Source organism: Entelurus aequoreus, linkage group LG10 (genome assembly GCF_033978785.1).
Source record: "Entelurus aequoreus isolate RoL-2023_Sb linkage group LG10, RoL_Eaeq_v1.1, whole genome shotgun sequence".
Taxonomy (NCBI): domain Eukaryota; kingdom Metazoa; phylum Chordata; class Actinopteri; order Syngnathiformes; family Syngnathidae; genus Entelurus; species Entelurus aequoreus.
The window spans coordinates 24,677,846-24,695,506 of NC_084740.1; the positions used below are offsets into that span (position 1 = coordinate 24,677,846).

General features: G+C 40.5%; 1 protein-coding gene across 1 annotated transcript in view; it reads left to right on the top strand.

Moving 5' to 3' along the window:
- Positions 1-241: 241 nt before the first annotated feature.
- The window catches only part of nectin3a (nectin cell adhesion molecule 3a), a 55,975-nt gene continuing 38,555 nt past the window's right edge, over positions 242-17,661 (top strand). The window contains exon 1 of the mRNA XM_062062090.1: positions 242-387. Coding sequence (XP_061918074.1) covers positions 321-387 — 67 coding nt within the window. The 5' untranslated portion in view covers positions 242-320. The remainder of the gene's footprint in view (positions 388-17,661) is intronic.

A 17,661-nucleotide genomic window follows, 5' to 3' on the forward strand; every position in this document is an offset into this window, starting at 1 on the left:
CTTTGTAGTGCATTCAATTGAATATGGGTTGACAAGGATTTGCAAATCATTGTATTCCGTTTATATTTACATCTAACACAATTTCCCAACTCATATGGAAACGGGGTTTGTAAAAGTACCTTACTTTGATCCCCTCCTGGCCAAAAGTTGACCGTTATTGCAGAAGGAGAGAAGTTTGCAGCGCTGAGGAGAGTTAGTTGAAGTGAGCAGCACAGAAAGTGGTACAGCCCATGTGGAGGCAGGAAGCCTGCAAGTGAGAGGCAGTCAGTCAGTCTTGCTGGGACACTCACTCATACAACACTAGTCCACTCTTCGGAGCCATGGAGAGAGAACCGTCGCTCGGACTGCGACTTTTCACAGCGCTCGTCGTCTTTTACGGACTCACCGGTGAGTTGTTGAGTCGGACCTCTTTCTTTTGTTGCTAGAAGTTGTGTGGGGTTTTTTTCTTCGCCACCGCCGCGTCTTGACCGGCGAGTCGTGGCTGCTAGCTTAAGCTAACATAAGTGTTTCTCTAAAAGCCGCCTCTCTCCATGCCTATGTTAATCATCACCATCACCGTGCTAACTTGCCTCCCTTTTAGCCAAACTTTCTCCACTGGGGTCATTCTGCTGCTCTCCTATCTTCCAGGGATGCCACAATGCTTCGCCTTTACAGCAGTTGTCTCCGACTAACGGGACGTGGTCGGTACCAGTTCGTGCGCTGTCCCACAACACTCAGAAAAATCAATGGACAGATTTTTTTAAACATATTTCTTAAATTTATTTTATTAATAATTTTGTCAAATTAAATGTAAAAAAAAAAAAAAAGGTAAAATGGGTTATACTTGTATAGCGTTTTTTTGTTTACCTTCAAGGTACTCAAAGCGCGTTGACCCTATTTCCACATTCACCCATTCACACACTGATGGCGGGATGCCATGCAAGGCGCTAACCACGACCCATCAGGAGCAAGGGTGAAGTGTCTTGCTCAAGGACACAACAGACCTCCTGACTAGGTAGAGGCTGGGGATTGAACCAGGAACCCCCAGGCAAGGCCACTCTCCCAACCGCGCCACACCGCCCCAAATGTAAATGCTGCGGTTTCTTTCTTATCAGTGGTATCCAACAGGGTTTGTACGGTTGCTTAAAAACCTTGAAAAAGCTTAGGTTTTAATTTTGTGTTTTCAAGGTTTGAAAAATGCTTGAATTTTGGGTGAAGTGCTTGGAAATGCTTGGAAATGCTCATCATATTTCTCGGCAGTTTGACTCAATAGGCTAGTTATAAAATGGGAAAAAATAAAATAAGTTTCCTTAAAAATGAAAGTTACACGCTTGATCTGTTGGCTTTCTCGAGCCCTTACATTAGGTTGTTGTCATGCCAGAGCCGTATACACGCCCCCAAGAGGACTGTGGTGCATTGGTCCATCATGTCAGGAGGTTGTCGTTCGGGAATACTGCGGTTTCTTTCTTATCAGTAGTATCCAACAGAGTTTGTGCGGGTGCTTAAAAACCTTGAAAATGCTTGGGTTTTAATGTTTTGTTTTCAAGTTTTGAAAAATGCTTGAATTTTTGGTGAAGTGCTTGTAAATGCTTGGAAATGCTCATCATATTTCTCGGCAGTCTGACTCAATAGGCTAGTTATAAAATGGGAAAAAATAAAAGAAGTGTCCTTAAAAATGAAAGCTACACGCTTGATCTGTTGGCTTTGCATGAGCCCTTACATTAGGTTGTTGTCATGCCAGAGCTGAATATACGCCCCCAAGAGGACTGTGGTGCATTGGTCCATCATGTCGGGAGGTTGTCGTTCGGGAATACTGTGGTTTCTTTCTTATCAGTAGTATCCAACAGGGTTTGTACGGTTGCTTAAAAACCTTGAAAAAGCTTAGGTTTTAATTTTGTGTTTTCAAGGTTTGAAAAATGCTTGAATTTTGGGTGAAGTGCTTGGAAATGCTCATCATATTTCTCGGCAGTCTGACTCAATAGGCTAGTTATAAAATGGGAAAAAAATAAAATAAGTTTCCTTAAAAATGAAAGCTACACGCTTGATCTGTTGGCTTTGCACGAGCCCTTACATTAGGTTGTTGTCATGCCAGAGCCGTATATACGCCCCCAAGGGGACTGTGGTGCATTGGTCCATCATGTCAGGAGGTTGTCATTCGGGAATACTGCGGTTTCTTTCTTATCAGTAGTATCCAACAGAGTTCGTGCGGGTGCTTAAAAACCTTGAAAATGCTTGGGTTTTAATTTTGTGTTTTCAAGGTTTGAAAAATGCTTGAATTTTGAGTGAAGTGCTCGTAAATGCTTGGAAATGCTCATCATATTTCTCGGCAGTCTGACTCAATAGGCTAGTTATAAAATGGGAAAAAATAAAAGAAGTGTCCTTAAAAATGAAAGCTACACGTTTGATCTGGAGCTTTGCACGAGCCCTTACATTAGGTTGTTGTCATGCCAGAGCCGTATATACGCCCCCAAGGGGACTGTGGTGCATTGGTCCATCATGTCAGGAGGTTGTCGTTCGGGAATACTGCGGTTTCTTTCTTATCAGTAGTATCCAACAGGGTTCGTACGGGTGCTTAAAAACCTTGAAAATACTTGGGTTTTAATGTTTTGTTTTCAAGGTTTGAAAAATGCTTGAATTTTGGGTGAAGTGCTTGTAAATGCTTGGAAATGCTCATCATATTTCTCCGCTGTCTGACTCAATAGGCTAGTTATAAAATGGGAAAAAAATAAAATAAGTTTCCTTAAAAATGAAAGCTACACGCTTGATCTGTTGGCTTTGCACGAGCCCTTACATTAGGTTGTTGTCATGCCAGAGCCGTATATACGCCCCCAAGAGGACTGTGGTGCATTGGTCCATCATGCCGGGAGGTTGTCGTTCGGGAATACTGCGGTTTCTTTCTTATCAGTAGGATCCAACAGGGTTTGTACGGTTGCTTAAAAACCTTGGAAAAGCTTAGGTTTTAATTTTGTGTTTTCAAGGTTTGAAAAATGCTTGAATTTTGGGTAAAGTGCTTGTAAATGCTTGGAAATGCTCATCATATTTCTCGGCACTCTGACTCAATAGGCTAGTTATAAAATGGGAAAAAATAAAATAAGTTTCCTTAAAAATGAAAGCTACACGTTTGATCTGTTGGCTTTGCATGAACCCTTACATTAGGTTGTTGTCATGCCAGAGCCGTATATACGCCCCCAAGAGGACTGTGGTGCATTGGTCCATCATGTCAGGAGGTTGTCGTTCGGGAATACTGCGGTTTCTTTCTTATCAGTAGGATCCAACAGGGTTCGTACGGATGCTTAACAACCTTGAAAATGCTTAGGTTTTAATGTTGTGTTTTCAAGGTTTGAAAAATGCTTGAATTTTGGGTGAAGTGCTTGTAAATGCTTGGAAATGCTCATCATATTTCTCGACAGCCTGACTCAATAGGCTAGTTATAAAATGGGAAAAAATAAAAGAAGTGTCCTTAAAAATGAAAGCTACACGCTTGATCTGTTGGCTTTGCATGAGCCCTTACATTAGGTTGTTGTCATGCCAGAGCCGTATGTACGCCCCCAAGAGGACTGTGGTGCATTGGTCCATCATGCCGTTCAGGAATACTGCGGTTTCTTTCTTATCAGTAGTATCCAACAGGGTTCGGACGGGTGCTTAAAAACCTTGAAAATGCTTGGGTTTTAATGTTGTATTTTCAAGGTTTGAAAAATGCTTGAATTTTGGGTGAAGTGCTTGGAAATGCTTGGAAATGTTCATCATATTTTTCGGCAGTCTGACTCAATAGGCTAATTATAAACTGAAAAAAAATTAAATAAGTTTCCTTTAAAATGAAAGCTACATGCTTGATCTATTGGCTTTGCACGAGCCCTTACATTAGGTTGTTGTCATGCCAGAGCCGTATATACGGCTCTGTGTTGCCCCCAAGAGGACAGTGGGGCATCGGGGGTAGAGCGGCCGTGCCAGAAACCTGAAGGTTGCAGATTCGCTCCCCACCTCTTGACATCCTAATCGCTGCCGTTGTGTCTTTGGGCAGGACACTTCACCCTTGCCCCCAGTGCCGCTCACACTGGTGAATCAATGATGAATGATAGGTGGTGGTCAGAGGGGCTGTAGGTGCAAACTGGCAACCACGCTTCCGTCAGTCTACCCCAGGGCAGCTGTGGCTGCGAAAGTAGCTTATCGCCACCAGGTGTGAATGAATGATGGGTTCTCACTTCTCTGTGAAGCGCTTTGAGTGTCTAGAAAAGCGCTATATAAATCTAATCCATTATTATTATTATTATTATCGGTCCATCATGCCGGGAGGTTGTCGTTTTAATGAACATGATGTATGCATGAATTATGATAATAATTAATGTTATTTCTTGTAAGGAATGATGTATATATACATGGATGACGATCATACAAACAAACAAGTAAACAACGTTTGCAAACACCAATGACATTGAATAGTCTACAGAAACACTGCTTCATTTTCTATGCCCCATTCAGTTAATGATAACTGCTGGTTCAATGTTAGGCTTAGGTTTTAGCAGATTTTCCGTATTTTTCCTACAGACAGCATTTGGTGACCTCAAACAACAAGGCTATGAATTGATTCACACTGGTTTTTGCCTTTTGAAGGGTACTGGAAAAACTGGAAAATTGATCTTGAAAGTCTTTAAAAAGTGCTTGAATTTGGCCATGGAAAAGGTGTACGAAGCCTGATCCAAACTGCGGCACGCGGCCATTTTCGTTCCACATCTAGTTGTTGTGGCCCTCTGCATATTCTATAAAATTAATGTGATTCATTATTAGTGAGTTATGTAATTAGCTATATGTGGATGTTTTGTTCATATAACGTAGCATAAATTGATCTACATTGAATTGTTTTTAGCATCCTTAATGTACTAAGTCAAAGTAGTGTCACGACCTGATCGGTCCACGCAAGTCTAGAAATGTTTTACAATGTTTGCAATGTCAAGTGCTGTGATATTTGAATGTTTTATTTATTGTTGTTGTTTATTCAATAAAATCAATCAATCAAAGTTTATCTATATAGCCCTAAATCACAAGTGTCTCAAAAGACTGCACAAGCCACAACAATGAGAAACCTTGGAGGGGACCCCCCCCCCCCCCCCCACATCCCCCCTTGGCAACCGGCGCAATGGACGTCGAGTGAATCTAGTTAATAGTGTGAGAGTCCAGTCCATAGTGGAACATAGAGTCCATAAAATAATAAAATGTTCTTAGTAGTAAAAGAGAATATGAATATACAATGAACAAGGGATTGATTTAAAAATTCAGGGAGTATTATCGCCACAATTACAACCACTTTTTACTCTTTTGTCATTGCAATGAATAACACACAAGGTTGCCTCTGTCTCATTCCAACATTTCTTTTTTGAATGTTGATTTTTTTTAAACGAAGAACTTAACTTAAATCAGGGGTTTTTAACCTTTTTGACCTTTCACTCAAATATTAACACTGAATTAGTAATCTTACTCTTGATTTTACTCATATTCAGTAATTATATACAACCTACTTACAGTTTACAACCTTGTCAAATGATATAAAAACCTTGTTAATTACAAAAATATTATCTTGGCTTAGGTAAGCCTGATCACAAAAATAAGTATTGATCATATATACTGCAAAAGAAGGGGCTCGTAAAAACTGATGAAAAATATATTTTCCTAGAATTATTTGGTCCTAAAAAAATACATTTTAATCAAATGAATAATGAGTAATAATATGTATGTTTCTTGAATAAACTGTCAAAACTTAATTGCAAATCAAAATACAGCTTTACCACTTAAGTGTATAATTTTGGCGCCTAAAAAACTTTTCTCTGACTTAAGCTCCAGACTTCTTCTGTTTGTTTGATATTGTCATTACTGCCACATGTGGTGGAAATGTGTATTACAACTGAATACTGCTGCGGCCCATAAGGACCACAGCTTAGAAAGAGATATTTTTTGGCGGCCCTCTAGGGGACGATGAGCCTTATGGTTAAGAAACACTGAGGGAAATCTGTACCTGTGGCCGAGCAAAAATTGGAGTTTTAAATTGTCAGTATTGTGAATTGATGTATTTGATGTAAATAAAGTAGTAAAAAGATCGATTAAGTGTTCCTCTCACTCCAGTCAAGTCGGTCCATGGACTCAAAAATATTTGGAGCTACTGTTTTAGCGTAAGGAGTTAGCGTTCATCCCAAAGAGTGATGGTCCCTCCAAAAAACATAAGAGAAATTAGACAGAAATGGGAATAAAATATGAAGTTTGCTAGTTTGAATGCTAGGATGCAGATGGTTTGACTGACTGAGGGAAGGCAGCACAGACTCCTCTGCTTCAGGCGTGAAGGATGGCAGGGGGAAATGAAGACCCACTCTGGGGGAGGCACTGCAGTCGCAGAGTCTCTGGAAGTATTGACCTGGAGTTGGGCTGAACGCCAGCTGGAGATTCACCCCCTCCTTCCTTCTCCTCTTCATACTTTGTCCCGAGTGGTGCAGCCCGGGGGGGTTTTTGTTCCTACATCCCCGGTCCTAAACTGGAATTACCAGACACAACCAAAGGGGTACAATGTCTGATTGATGTCTGTCTGAATGCTTTTAGGCTACTGAAACTTGAAAACCAAAAAGTAGAAACAAAAAGGTTGAAATCCTAAATGTATGGTATGTGTGCACGACACTCTTACGTTTCCTTAGGTACACCTGCACAATGATGTCACTAATGAACATGTGTATTATTGTGCTTGTAGTCTGCACTGCTGTAGAACTGCACTATGACAGATTAAAAAGGTGTGTGTCATACTTTGGTGACCTTATTTTGCTACATAAGATGTGGGAAATGTTGTAGTTTACCACTGCTGCCTAGACGAGCTGCCACAGAATTGAAAACACTGTAACCATGTGACCATTTTTGATTATAAACAAGGCAAGTTTGTTGTTCCCCCATGAAAAGAGATGGGAGTGAGGTTCCGTGACGATATTGATCCCTAAACGGGCAGCCAAAGACCTCAAAATGGAAAGAAAATGCTGTAAGAAAGGAAGTCAGGACCATTTTAGATGTTAAACTAACCTCCATTGTTGTGCATACTGATTAGTATGCACATTTTAATTAAGTCTGCAACACAAACTGACTGAATGTGAATCGTGTGAGGTTCCATTGGTTGGCCAATTTAGCAGCTCAATACATCAGCATCCCCTCAACTTTGTCACCTATGAGGGCAATTAAAAAACACTTTTGTATTTTAAAATATAAATGTGAAAATGTGTGTTCAATCTAAAATTCACACAAAACAATCAGGTGTATTTTTCTTTATTTCCTAAAATGACTCTTTATTAGTTGTAGCAGCACAACATACGCAGTTTTTATAGTCTGGACACGTTCTGCATATTTGAGGCCACCATTTGACAGCAAAACTACATGTAATATTCTTAGACAAATACTTTGGATTCGATGAAACCACTTTTATATTGCTGCGTTTGTCAAAGACATTTACTGTCAGACTGCAATTTACACTTCCCAGCAGCATAAAGTAAGGAATTTCCTGATTACATGTGTTTGTCCCTGATCCATAAACCTTTAGCAATGTGCCGTACCACGCTCACGTACTTAAATAGTGATTACATTTACGGAATCAAGTTGTTTGATTGTTTGATCTTTGTTTGTATTGTCTAGACTGTTACCACAATTATCATCTCTGCATGCTGCATAGCATACCTTGTTTTCAGCATGTAACCACAAAATTTGGCATCTTAAATCCACAAACTTTGCTTCCAAACAAGTTGTAGCTCATTGTCCATCCATCCATCCATTTTCTACCGCTTGTCCCTTTCGGGGTCGCGGGGGGTGCTGGAGCCTATCTCAGCTGCATTCGTGCACATTTTATTTTGACCAGATAGTTCCCCTAGCACCTAGATTGATACATTATTAGGTTTGGGGTACTCAAACTGAACTGCAAAACTCGCCTGGTGTTGTGTTTTGGAACATAAACCTTCCTAATGGTTAAAGCCTGTGTTGCAGAGGCTGTTGTATAGTAAGCAAGGCAGACAGAATCAGTTAAACTTGACACTGTCATTTTCAGGCTCCTTGCGGCTGGGATTGGGGTTGTTTGAGTCGCAAAGTGGGGATCGATGCTAGTGAGGGCGGGGCCTAAAGCTGTGAGGTCTTTTAATTGAAGACCGTAGGGCGGTTTGGTCTTGTCATGCAACATAATTCACATCTAAATAAATATTACAGTAATGGAGCCACTGAAATTACAGGATTGAAACAGAAATAGATGTTTAGAGGGCAGCGCAGCGACAGAGCAAATTCATTAAGGTTTTACTGTTGTTTGATGCGCGTTAATTAAAAACATTTTTTCAACGTTTTTATGCTGATGTTGTACGGATTGTACGGATGGACATTTATAGAAATGGGTTTTAATTATTTTGATAGCTGAATTGTTATTTGAAGCAAATGTTAATCATTTTAGATTGCAGAAAATGCAAAAGACAGGGTGTTTTTTTCACTGTAAAAATCTTAGTCCAGAAGAAATGATCTACTTTATATTATGTTAATCATTAAACTTTGGTGCAGCATTAGGAGGCTCAAGTTTGAGACTCTGAGCTAAACTTCTTGACATTTTTATGCAGTTACTGGCTCTTAAGTATGGATTCTTGCTGAAAAAATATAAGCATGTCAACAAGGGAAAATTCCAGACGGTTAGTATTGTCGTTTGAAATTTTAAATCTTGTAAAACCGTAATTGAGTAACACAAGTTAAAAACACTTTATTAGCTTAAATGCTAGCATCATTACAAGACAAGTTAACGTTTTTAAAAAAATAACTTGGTGAAAGATTTCAGTGTGTAAATAAGTACTTTTTGAGCACCTTCAACAATACCTTGATAAGTAATGATAACTGTGATCATTTTGGCCACTATAACCGTGATGGGGGTGAACAAGGGGATGGGTCAAATGCAGAGGACAAATTTCACCACACCTAGTGTGTGTGTGACAATCATTGGTACTTTAACTTTACGTGAAATTTTTGTTTCGTTATTTCTCCAATATCAACATATGAACACTTGCTCCAAAGTGTCATGTCTGTTCATGTTTTTGTTTTGGCCATGTGTTTGTTTTTTGGACTCTTTTTAGTTCCTGGTTGCACTTCCTTGTTTGGTTTGGTTTCCATGGTCACCCATTAGTTTTCACCTGTCTTGTCACGCACCTGTTTCACGTTTCGAGTCACGCACCTGTTTTCACTGATCACGTCACTATTTAAATCTGTCTGTTTCTGTTGTTCGTCCTGGCGTCCTCACACATTCACACTCCTACCACTCTGATGATCCATGCTGCTCTTTTTCATGTTTTTTCTCATGCCAAGTAAGTTTTGTTTATTAAGACCACAGTTAGTGTTTTTGTTTCTTTGTTCATAGTTTTTGTGCCCACGTGCATGTCTTTTGTTTCGTAGTCAAGTTTGTATTTCCGCCTTTTTTAGTTTATTAGTGTTAAAAATAAATCATGTATTCAAACTCACGTCTGGCTCGCGCAAATTTTCCATTGCCTTCTGGAGAAACACAACCCGAGAACCTAGTCCTGACACAAAGATAACAAAGTTGAGAGATAGGGTGCTAGCTTTTCTGGCCAGGGTAACCTCCTTCCATGCACTTTAATCAGTTAGTTTTGCATATATACAGTATACCGTATGACAATAAACTTTTTAGGTTTTTAGTCCAAACTGGTCCTGCACCGAATATCACTCGTCGTGTTAACCCTTTGTTTTGTTCTAGTCAGCCCATTTAGGGAGAAAGCCTACTATCTACTGAATCCTGAAACTTTGCAGTATGTTTGTATTAGCATTTTCCTGACACTGTGCCTAACTATAGCTAGTTTTGAGAAATTTGTAACACTGACAAAAGAAATAGACCAGTAACAAATATTTACTGTCGAGGATGCAGGTTCTCTATATGATAGGGATTTCAGATCTATCAAATTCTGCTATCAACTTCTGCATTCTTGACTATCAAAACCTGCTCAGTCTTTTATGATTCTCATCCCTGCACTGAATAGACCATTGGCAAATGTTGTTATTTGTCACCAGAGGAAGTTTTAGCGTAAATATCTCTGGCCTCAGCTGTTGCGTTCATCTGATGTTCTCCTATGACCTTTTTTAATCTCAGCTGTGAGGCATCAGACTGCAAATCTTGATCTCATTAAAACACATGCAGCGTTTTGTTTGTGGAGGAAAGCCCATCAGCAGATGACTGTCGCTTTATTGTGGGACCTGCTGGCGGAGTGTGGAGCTTCACAGCGTTCTAGCGGCCTGTGGTCCCCAGCTTCTGTAGGACTCCACCCATTGCTTCGCCTTTGCTGACAGATGTGACTGTAAAGTGCTCAACAGGGAAAACTGCTCCCTGGTGGCCCATTGGTGATAGAGTTGTATCTTATCTGTGTTAGGACACTGGCTACAATAAATAAGAAGACAATAACGGCTGGAATTTATAGATCATGCTGATGAATAAAAGCAGAAGTAACTGCTTGCACTTTCGCTCTCGACTTCACCCCAAAATGTTTTTGCGCTAATCGTTTAAAGGTACTAAGCAGAGTTCCTAACTTGACTGGTCAAATTGATTCCTTACGTAAAGTGTGTCTAATGATAGATGATGTCACATCTTTCATTGGCCCTCCTGTCATTAAAAAAAAGTGCCTGGCAACTCAGTGTGTGTATGCTGAAAAACACACGGCTGGCCAGGCTTTACTGCACGCACAAAAGTCATATGTTACAGCTGTATTCTGACCATGAACTTCCAGTTTCACCTGATCTCACCCCAACTGTGTGTCTTGTCTTGTTAAACCTTTAGCTTTTGATTGTTCTGAATACTTAATTGCTTAATTGGACCAGCTTCTGTCTGCCAGTTCTTTATCTAGATCAGATTTGTTTATATGCTGGGTGCATAGAAATCTTTTTCGTCTGTTGTAGGAAATTAATGGCCTCTTTTTGTCTAGCTGACTGACTTTAAGTATTTTTTATGTGTAAGCTAACTCTTCTGCATCACTAAACACAAAATCCGTAATATTTTCTAAAACATTCACCTCTATTGTGTAGCCTGTGCTATTATTTTTCTGACAAATACATTGTTTTGGGGTGCTGGTATTAAATCCCAAAGTTTCACCCATATATGACGGATTGACTTGAAATTGCTCTTACAGCTCAATGCGCTCTACAAAACAGTCACGCTTACTTCAGAATGTAATGCTGAATCACTGCAATCACCTCGACAGGACTCACAAGCAGATATGTGTAAAATTTTATTTTAGCAAGTTTAATTGATACTCGTGGATACCATGAAATAAAACTTCTCTGCAGGGGCACAGCCAGAACTTAACATATGGCCTTTTAAAATATTTGGCCATTTGCCTAAACATTATACAACTTTGAGGATTTCTGTATTACATGTAAGCTAAAATGTATTTTAAATAATTTTTACCCCAATCTATATGGGACGAAACAAATGTCCTAAAAATGACACATGACTCTGTGTTAATCCTTTTGCAAAGCATATGTAGTTTGGGTCCTGAGAAGAAAGCAGGTTTTTCCTTTGGGATTTTTTTTTCCTTTTTATTCATCATTGTGTTCTGCATCTGATTTTTAGTAAATAACAGAGCCACAGTGGCAAGTGTAGGTTTTTGGATGACAATAAGTGTGACACATCTTTGTGTTTTGGACTTTCCATGAGGGTAGTCAGGAGTTAGTGGATAATTGATAGAGAAGGACGAGCTTTTGTGTCCCTCGTAATGAATTTAACCCGCATTCACATGATTGTACAGACAGAGGCTCACTGTAAAACACAACTACATGGTAAAAATGGCTTGCAGGTATTTCCATAGTTAATTCCCTGTTGCGAATGGCCCTTTTTTGCCTGCTGTTTAAAGGGTTTAGATTTTTTTTTCCACCTTCTGAAAGCAGCATCCCAGCATGCTCCTGATGCTAAGATCAGTTGAACACACAATGGTTTCATCGTTTATATTAAAGAGTGGTATAAATGTGAGGATGTGCAGAGTCAGCAGAATCCTCCCCAGGAGAGGTGCAAGGGGTTATGGGAAACAGGTGTGGCATCTATTCAGTCCTATTTGGTCCAGTCATTCAGCTGTCAGGTGGTTAGTGTGTTTGGGTTGTGCGCACAGTCAGTTGTAAGGACCGACACGCCCCTGCCACCCAAGTGGGAGATTATTAACGGCCATCAGTCAAATACTGAGAAACGCTGACTGTAGAAATTGAGCTTGTTGTGTTGTCTCATTTTCCAGTGGCACATCCCCACTGTATGGCCGCTACTCAAGGCAATAGAACCACTTGGCGGTCACATACATCTTAACAGTTTACAGAGAAAAGACAGAAAGTGTGGCAAGCACTCTCCATGAATGACAGGTCCAAAACCATAAGAAGCAGGAAATGTTCGCAGCATGCATTATTTACTACAGTGTTTAGCAGTCCAAAACATTTCCCATTGTAGTCAGGAGGCGGCAATTCCTGCATTTCTGAATAAATGTCCGCTGTTTCCTTTGATGAAAGTATCACACGGTTGGATTAGTCATATAGAGATTTTAATGTGACCAAGTTGTGTAGCTTTCCACCTCATGGTTGGAAATGCCAAGCAGAGTGGAAATTATAGTCCCCTAGCTTGGATTGCTGTGGTTGTGTTTGTTCAGCAGCCCCGGTCCGTGAGACAGATGTACTGTGGTAATGGCCTCAATAAGAATATGTTTAAATATATCTACACTGGTTTTTGGCCAGTTTAATATTCCCCCTGCTCTACTTCACATGAACCCACCATATTTAATTTTCTGTGTTACAGTAGTAGCTGAATGCAGTGCCCTTTTCCCCTCATACACTTGTGGTCAATGGGAAGACATAATAGTTCTAAAGGAGTGCATACACTGTTAAAACATTAATAAGCTGTGCACTCAGGATCTGTCAGAGCGACTATAAATGGGCTCCCTTTATGTACTCAAAATATTTGTCTTCTACATCCCAGTAATCTTTTTAATATGGCACCACTAGTTCAGACCAGACATGTAACCTGAGTCTGAGAATAATACAGTCGCAGTACACCAGTATTTCTCTTGTTTCTAAATACGAACAAGTCAGAGGTGTACTTATGTTCAGGAGCTGATTCTGTTCAATCCTGTTTCAGAAAAAAAAAAAAAATTCTGTCAAATACTTGGGTTTTTTGGCATCATAGGCACACACTCTGTCACTTAAGACTGTTTTCTTTCCACTATGTCCGAAGTGGCACCGGATCTGTTTGGGTGAAACCAAGCGTAAATTTATGGGTGTCATTCATCTTTTTAAGTGCTGGGAAAAATTGTTGTCTCAGAGAAAGTGAACTCCCTCTGACCAGGCGGAATAATGTTGGTGCGATGCCACGCTTAAACCAGACTACTCTTTTTGACTCACCACTGTATAGATGGAGGTTTTTGTTTGGCGGTTTGACTTCCTTCCCATGAGCCCAAATGGGCAGAGACACAGATTTGCTTGTTTCCTCTTTTTGGTTGGCCTTGGAAATTGAAAATTAAAAAAAATGTTTATGAAAAAAAACTTACAATGTTTTCCTAACTCTGCAATTGTGCTATTCTACTAGTTAAACAACTACCACAATGCTATTGAATAACCTTAACATTGACAACTGGAAAGTTTTTCTATCCGATGTGTCTGTGACTTTATACAACTGGATACTATTGGGAGGGGGTTGTCACACAAGGGATCTGAAATAGGACAATCATGGGAAAGATTCAAAAGGAAAACAATGTAGTTCCCAGCTGGGTTTCCCTAGTATGTGGGAACATATGTATGCACGTATAGTATACTTGTGTGTAAGTATAATTGCCTAGACTATTTTCCTATTAGCAAGGGCCAGTATTGAATGGTATAATTTATCCAATTTGATAAACATAAAAATGTTTGCATCAGTCTTGAATTTAGGTGCACATGGGATCACTGTTTGATTAGTTGTGTGTTGTGAAATAATACAATTTCTCCGCTCTCCGCCTAAACAAAGCTCAACCAGATGCAATTGGCGAGCAAGCGTCCAGCAGCTAGTCCTTTATCATGACAGAGGCTCTTTGTTTGTGCTGTCTTTGTCAGCGTGGAGATTTATGGTTGTATAGTTTGTGTTAAGAGGCTGTCCTCTTGGTCTTTAGGATCATTAGTTTGTGAAAGCCCGGGCAAGAGTATCTGATTAGAGCTACCCCAACAGTGGAGCAGTGAAGATTGCATTGCATTCTTTGCACTCATATGTGAGGTAAGGCACACACATTGCCTCTAATTGGGGATCACCCGGTTATCACCAGGGCAACAGCTTGTCTTTTACAAATTGTTTGTGCTTTCTTAAACTTCTTCAATCTGAGACCAGTTAGCATGGCTGCCATCTATACGTAAAGCATTGTGCGTCCACCCTAAAAATACCACAAACCCCCCTCGACAAACAATACGGCTGGACTCTAGGAATGTTTGCGTTTCCTCGGTACACAAGACATTGTCCGTCATGAGTACCACATCACAGCAGTTGACTCTACACTACCCCCCTGACACTTTGTATGTTGACACTATTATTGATGTAGTCCTGTTCAGCGTCAATCTTTAATCGGATGACAAGGAGGGCGGTGGGCTCCACTTTGCAGTGGGGGGGAGCAATGAGAAAGGGCTGCTGAAGAGGACGGTGACAAGTGAAAGACCCGCCTGCCTCCTTTTTTAAAGGCCTGTCACCGTGTATTTGTCTCCACTGTGAATTAACCCTCTGAAAAACGGCCTCTCGCCCTCCAGGACACAATGCAAGGAAGGAAGGGCAGATTAGAGGTGGTGTACGGCCTAATGTTGTTGTCACCCTGCACAAATATTCTTTATGATAAAGACACGCTGTATAGGAGGCACTCTGCCACTTGGGCTTTCCTGTCTCTTGCAGACTGTGGGGAGAGAGTTATAGGTCTGGCAAAGATAAAGCCAAAGGTCTGTGCTACTGTGTTAAGCATATAGACATTGTATGTTGGTGTTTTAGCCTCTTTCAGAGAACAACACTAGAACACAATGGCTTTACGTTGCTATTGACCACTGTGTGCACTGTGCAGACTCACATACCCATCAAAGCCAAGCCAGAGGAATTTGAATGTCTCATTTGGGGAGTTCTTCTCTCTAAGTTTTCTTGTTAACAACTTGGACAGTACTTGTAGGTCCATTTAAATCACTAAGTCATTTATGAGAGGCATTTTAGCATATTTTCGTCCTTGATCAGAAGCACGGAATCATCTTAATGGAACATAATGGATGTTTAATAGTCCGCTTACATTAGCACATACCGGACCAAGAGGCCTCGGGTGCGCACTCTTTTAAACAGTAATGAAACACTGCCCCTCATTATGTCTACCTGCTAGGAGGCAAGAAAGAGGGTGAGGCTGAGGGGCCGGGGCGAGCCTAGCACCCTCCCTGGAGGTTTGCTAACTTTGGACAGAAGCCACTTTTATCCTGACAGTCTGTAATACTGCTGTGAAAACAACCCAAGTGTGAACACCAGTTGGCTTGCTTACACGCCACCAGATAGGTTTAAAATATGACCCCCAGTGGGTGATGTGACCGTGTTTCTGCTATTGTGACGTACATTCAGTACATTGTTTCTGCATGCGGTACTAAACCACACTCCCTTCTGCACGCTTCTTAAGTCTACATTCTTGATTTGTGAGGTCTTTAAATCAATCCCTTAGGACCATCTATACAAGATATTTGATAGCATTGTCTTCTTCTCTGCTACTTTTGTGTATTTGACTTGGAATTCTCTCATCCCATTCCGGTCCTTACATACATACCGACCTAATGGAGTGGATCTCCATCCAGATGACGCGCTCCTCTGGGGAGGTGAGCTTCGCAGCCCGGTCAGGTCTGGTCCACGGGCGGGTGGAGAATTCAGCTCATCAAGCGGCCCACGTGGAATGTTTGAGCTGGTTTCCAGGCAAAAAGGAAGGTTTTGATTTACCCTTGCGCCACGCGGAGCAGCTTGTCACAATTAGTGATGTCATGAGGGAGAGAAACAAATATGGAGCATTTCTTCAAAGAAAGCGTAGTCTTCCCATGAGTTCATTGTTTCTCCAAGCTTTTTGAATGGGGTGAAAAGGGCATAAGTGCAGCTGGTTCCTCCACTTTGGTAGGTTTTGCAGACAAGTACACTTGATGGTTGTACGGCAGGACTACCGCTTTCACCCAGGATCCCACTATCCGATAGATACAGTACGTGTGTGACGTAAACAATATTGCGCCATTTGTACTCAAAGCAAAAGTGACTGTTAAACTCTCTTGGGATTGCAAAATCCCCTGCCAAACAGGCGTGATCTCACCTCTGTATCACCTCTATAGGCTTCAAATTGCCAGGTGGAATATTTCCACCCATTCAGTGTCGGCGCCGTTTATAAATTTGAGACAAAATGCCATGTCAGCAGTTGGTAATGTATTTTTGTAAAAAAAACACTGCGCATATGTGCGCCAACTGCTTGTCTGAAGTCTCATCCATCAGTCGTCTTGTGAATGCCCCTTCTGTGGTGCACGTGTTGGGTATAGAATTTGACGTATGTAACTAATGCGATTCTGCTGGACACTGTATATATAATGTATTCTTTACGAGAGAAGAGTCATAAGCCCAGCAGCTCTGTTGTCTCCCATCTGTTTGGTTTTTGAGGAACTTGTGCATGCCAACACTTAAAAGGGAACTGCAGTCTTTTTTGGAATTTTGCCTGTCATTCACAATCCTTATGTAAGAGAAGAACACATATGTTTTTCTTTTTTTGAATGCACTCTAAATAGTAAATAAATACGATCAAAACAATCTTTTCTGCCTATAAAACACTCTAAAAACATCCAAACACCTCCATTAAGGTTTTACAAGTAAATAAGTAAATATGTAATGAAACAGCCATATTTATAATAACATGTAATATTTACGTATTTCTGCGAGAATGTTCATATATTACCATTCAGATGAAAAATTACTTTTAATTCTCACGAAGAAAAAAGGGGGTGGAACCAAGCGTCTTTTTGGGTCTTTGTCACCATTCCTTGGTCTAGTTTGGATGCCAAAGTGTACGAACTCGTTAGATTATGTCTTCATCCTTCAACTATCCAGGTGAGAGACAGTATTTATGATCTACAATCATCTTTCAAGCTCTGATGCGTGAAAGCAGCTCACCGCAGCCACTAATGTCAATATCGCCAGCACAAGCTCTTTGTTGTCTGTGATCACGGCGCCGCTAAAAGTAGTCTGCGTTAGCGCTTATAATAACAATTTTGCTAATACTTGGTTAATATTCAAGTCACAAAATGTAAATGGAGTATTGTTGCCGCTTTTGAAAAGTTTTTTTAAATTATTTATGGGCAGAATAGAGGACCTCCCATTGACTCCGTTTCAAGCAGACTTTTATTTACGAGTTAGAATGCATTAAAAAGAAAATACATCCATTGCCATGTCTTTCATAATGATTGTGAACGATTGGCAAAACTCCCAAAAAAGTGGAATTCCCCCTGAATACAAGGAGGTTTTGAAGTGTGGCACAATGTGAGAGAGCCTCAGATGTAAGAAAAATAATATGGTTGAGCCCTCCCCCACTCCCAAAAAGCTGATTTTCTGCAGCATATGTTGTGGCGTTTCCTGCTCACCCAACACTTTGTTTACTCTCTCACCAAAGGAACTCA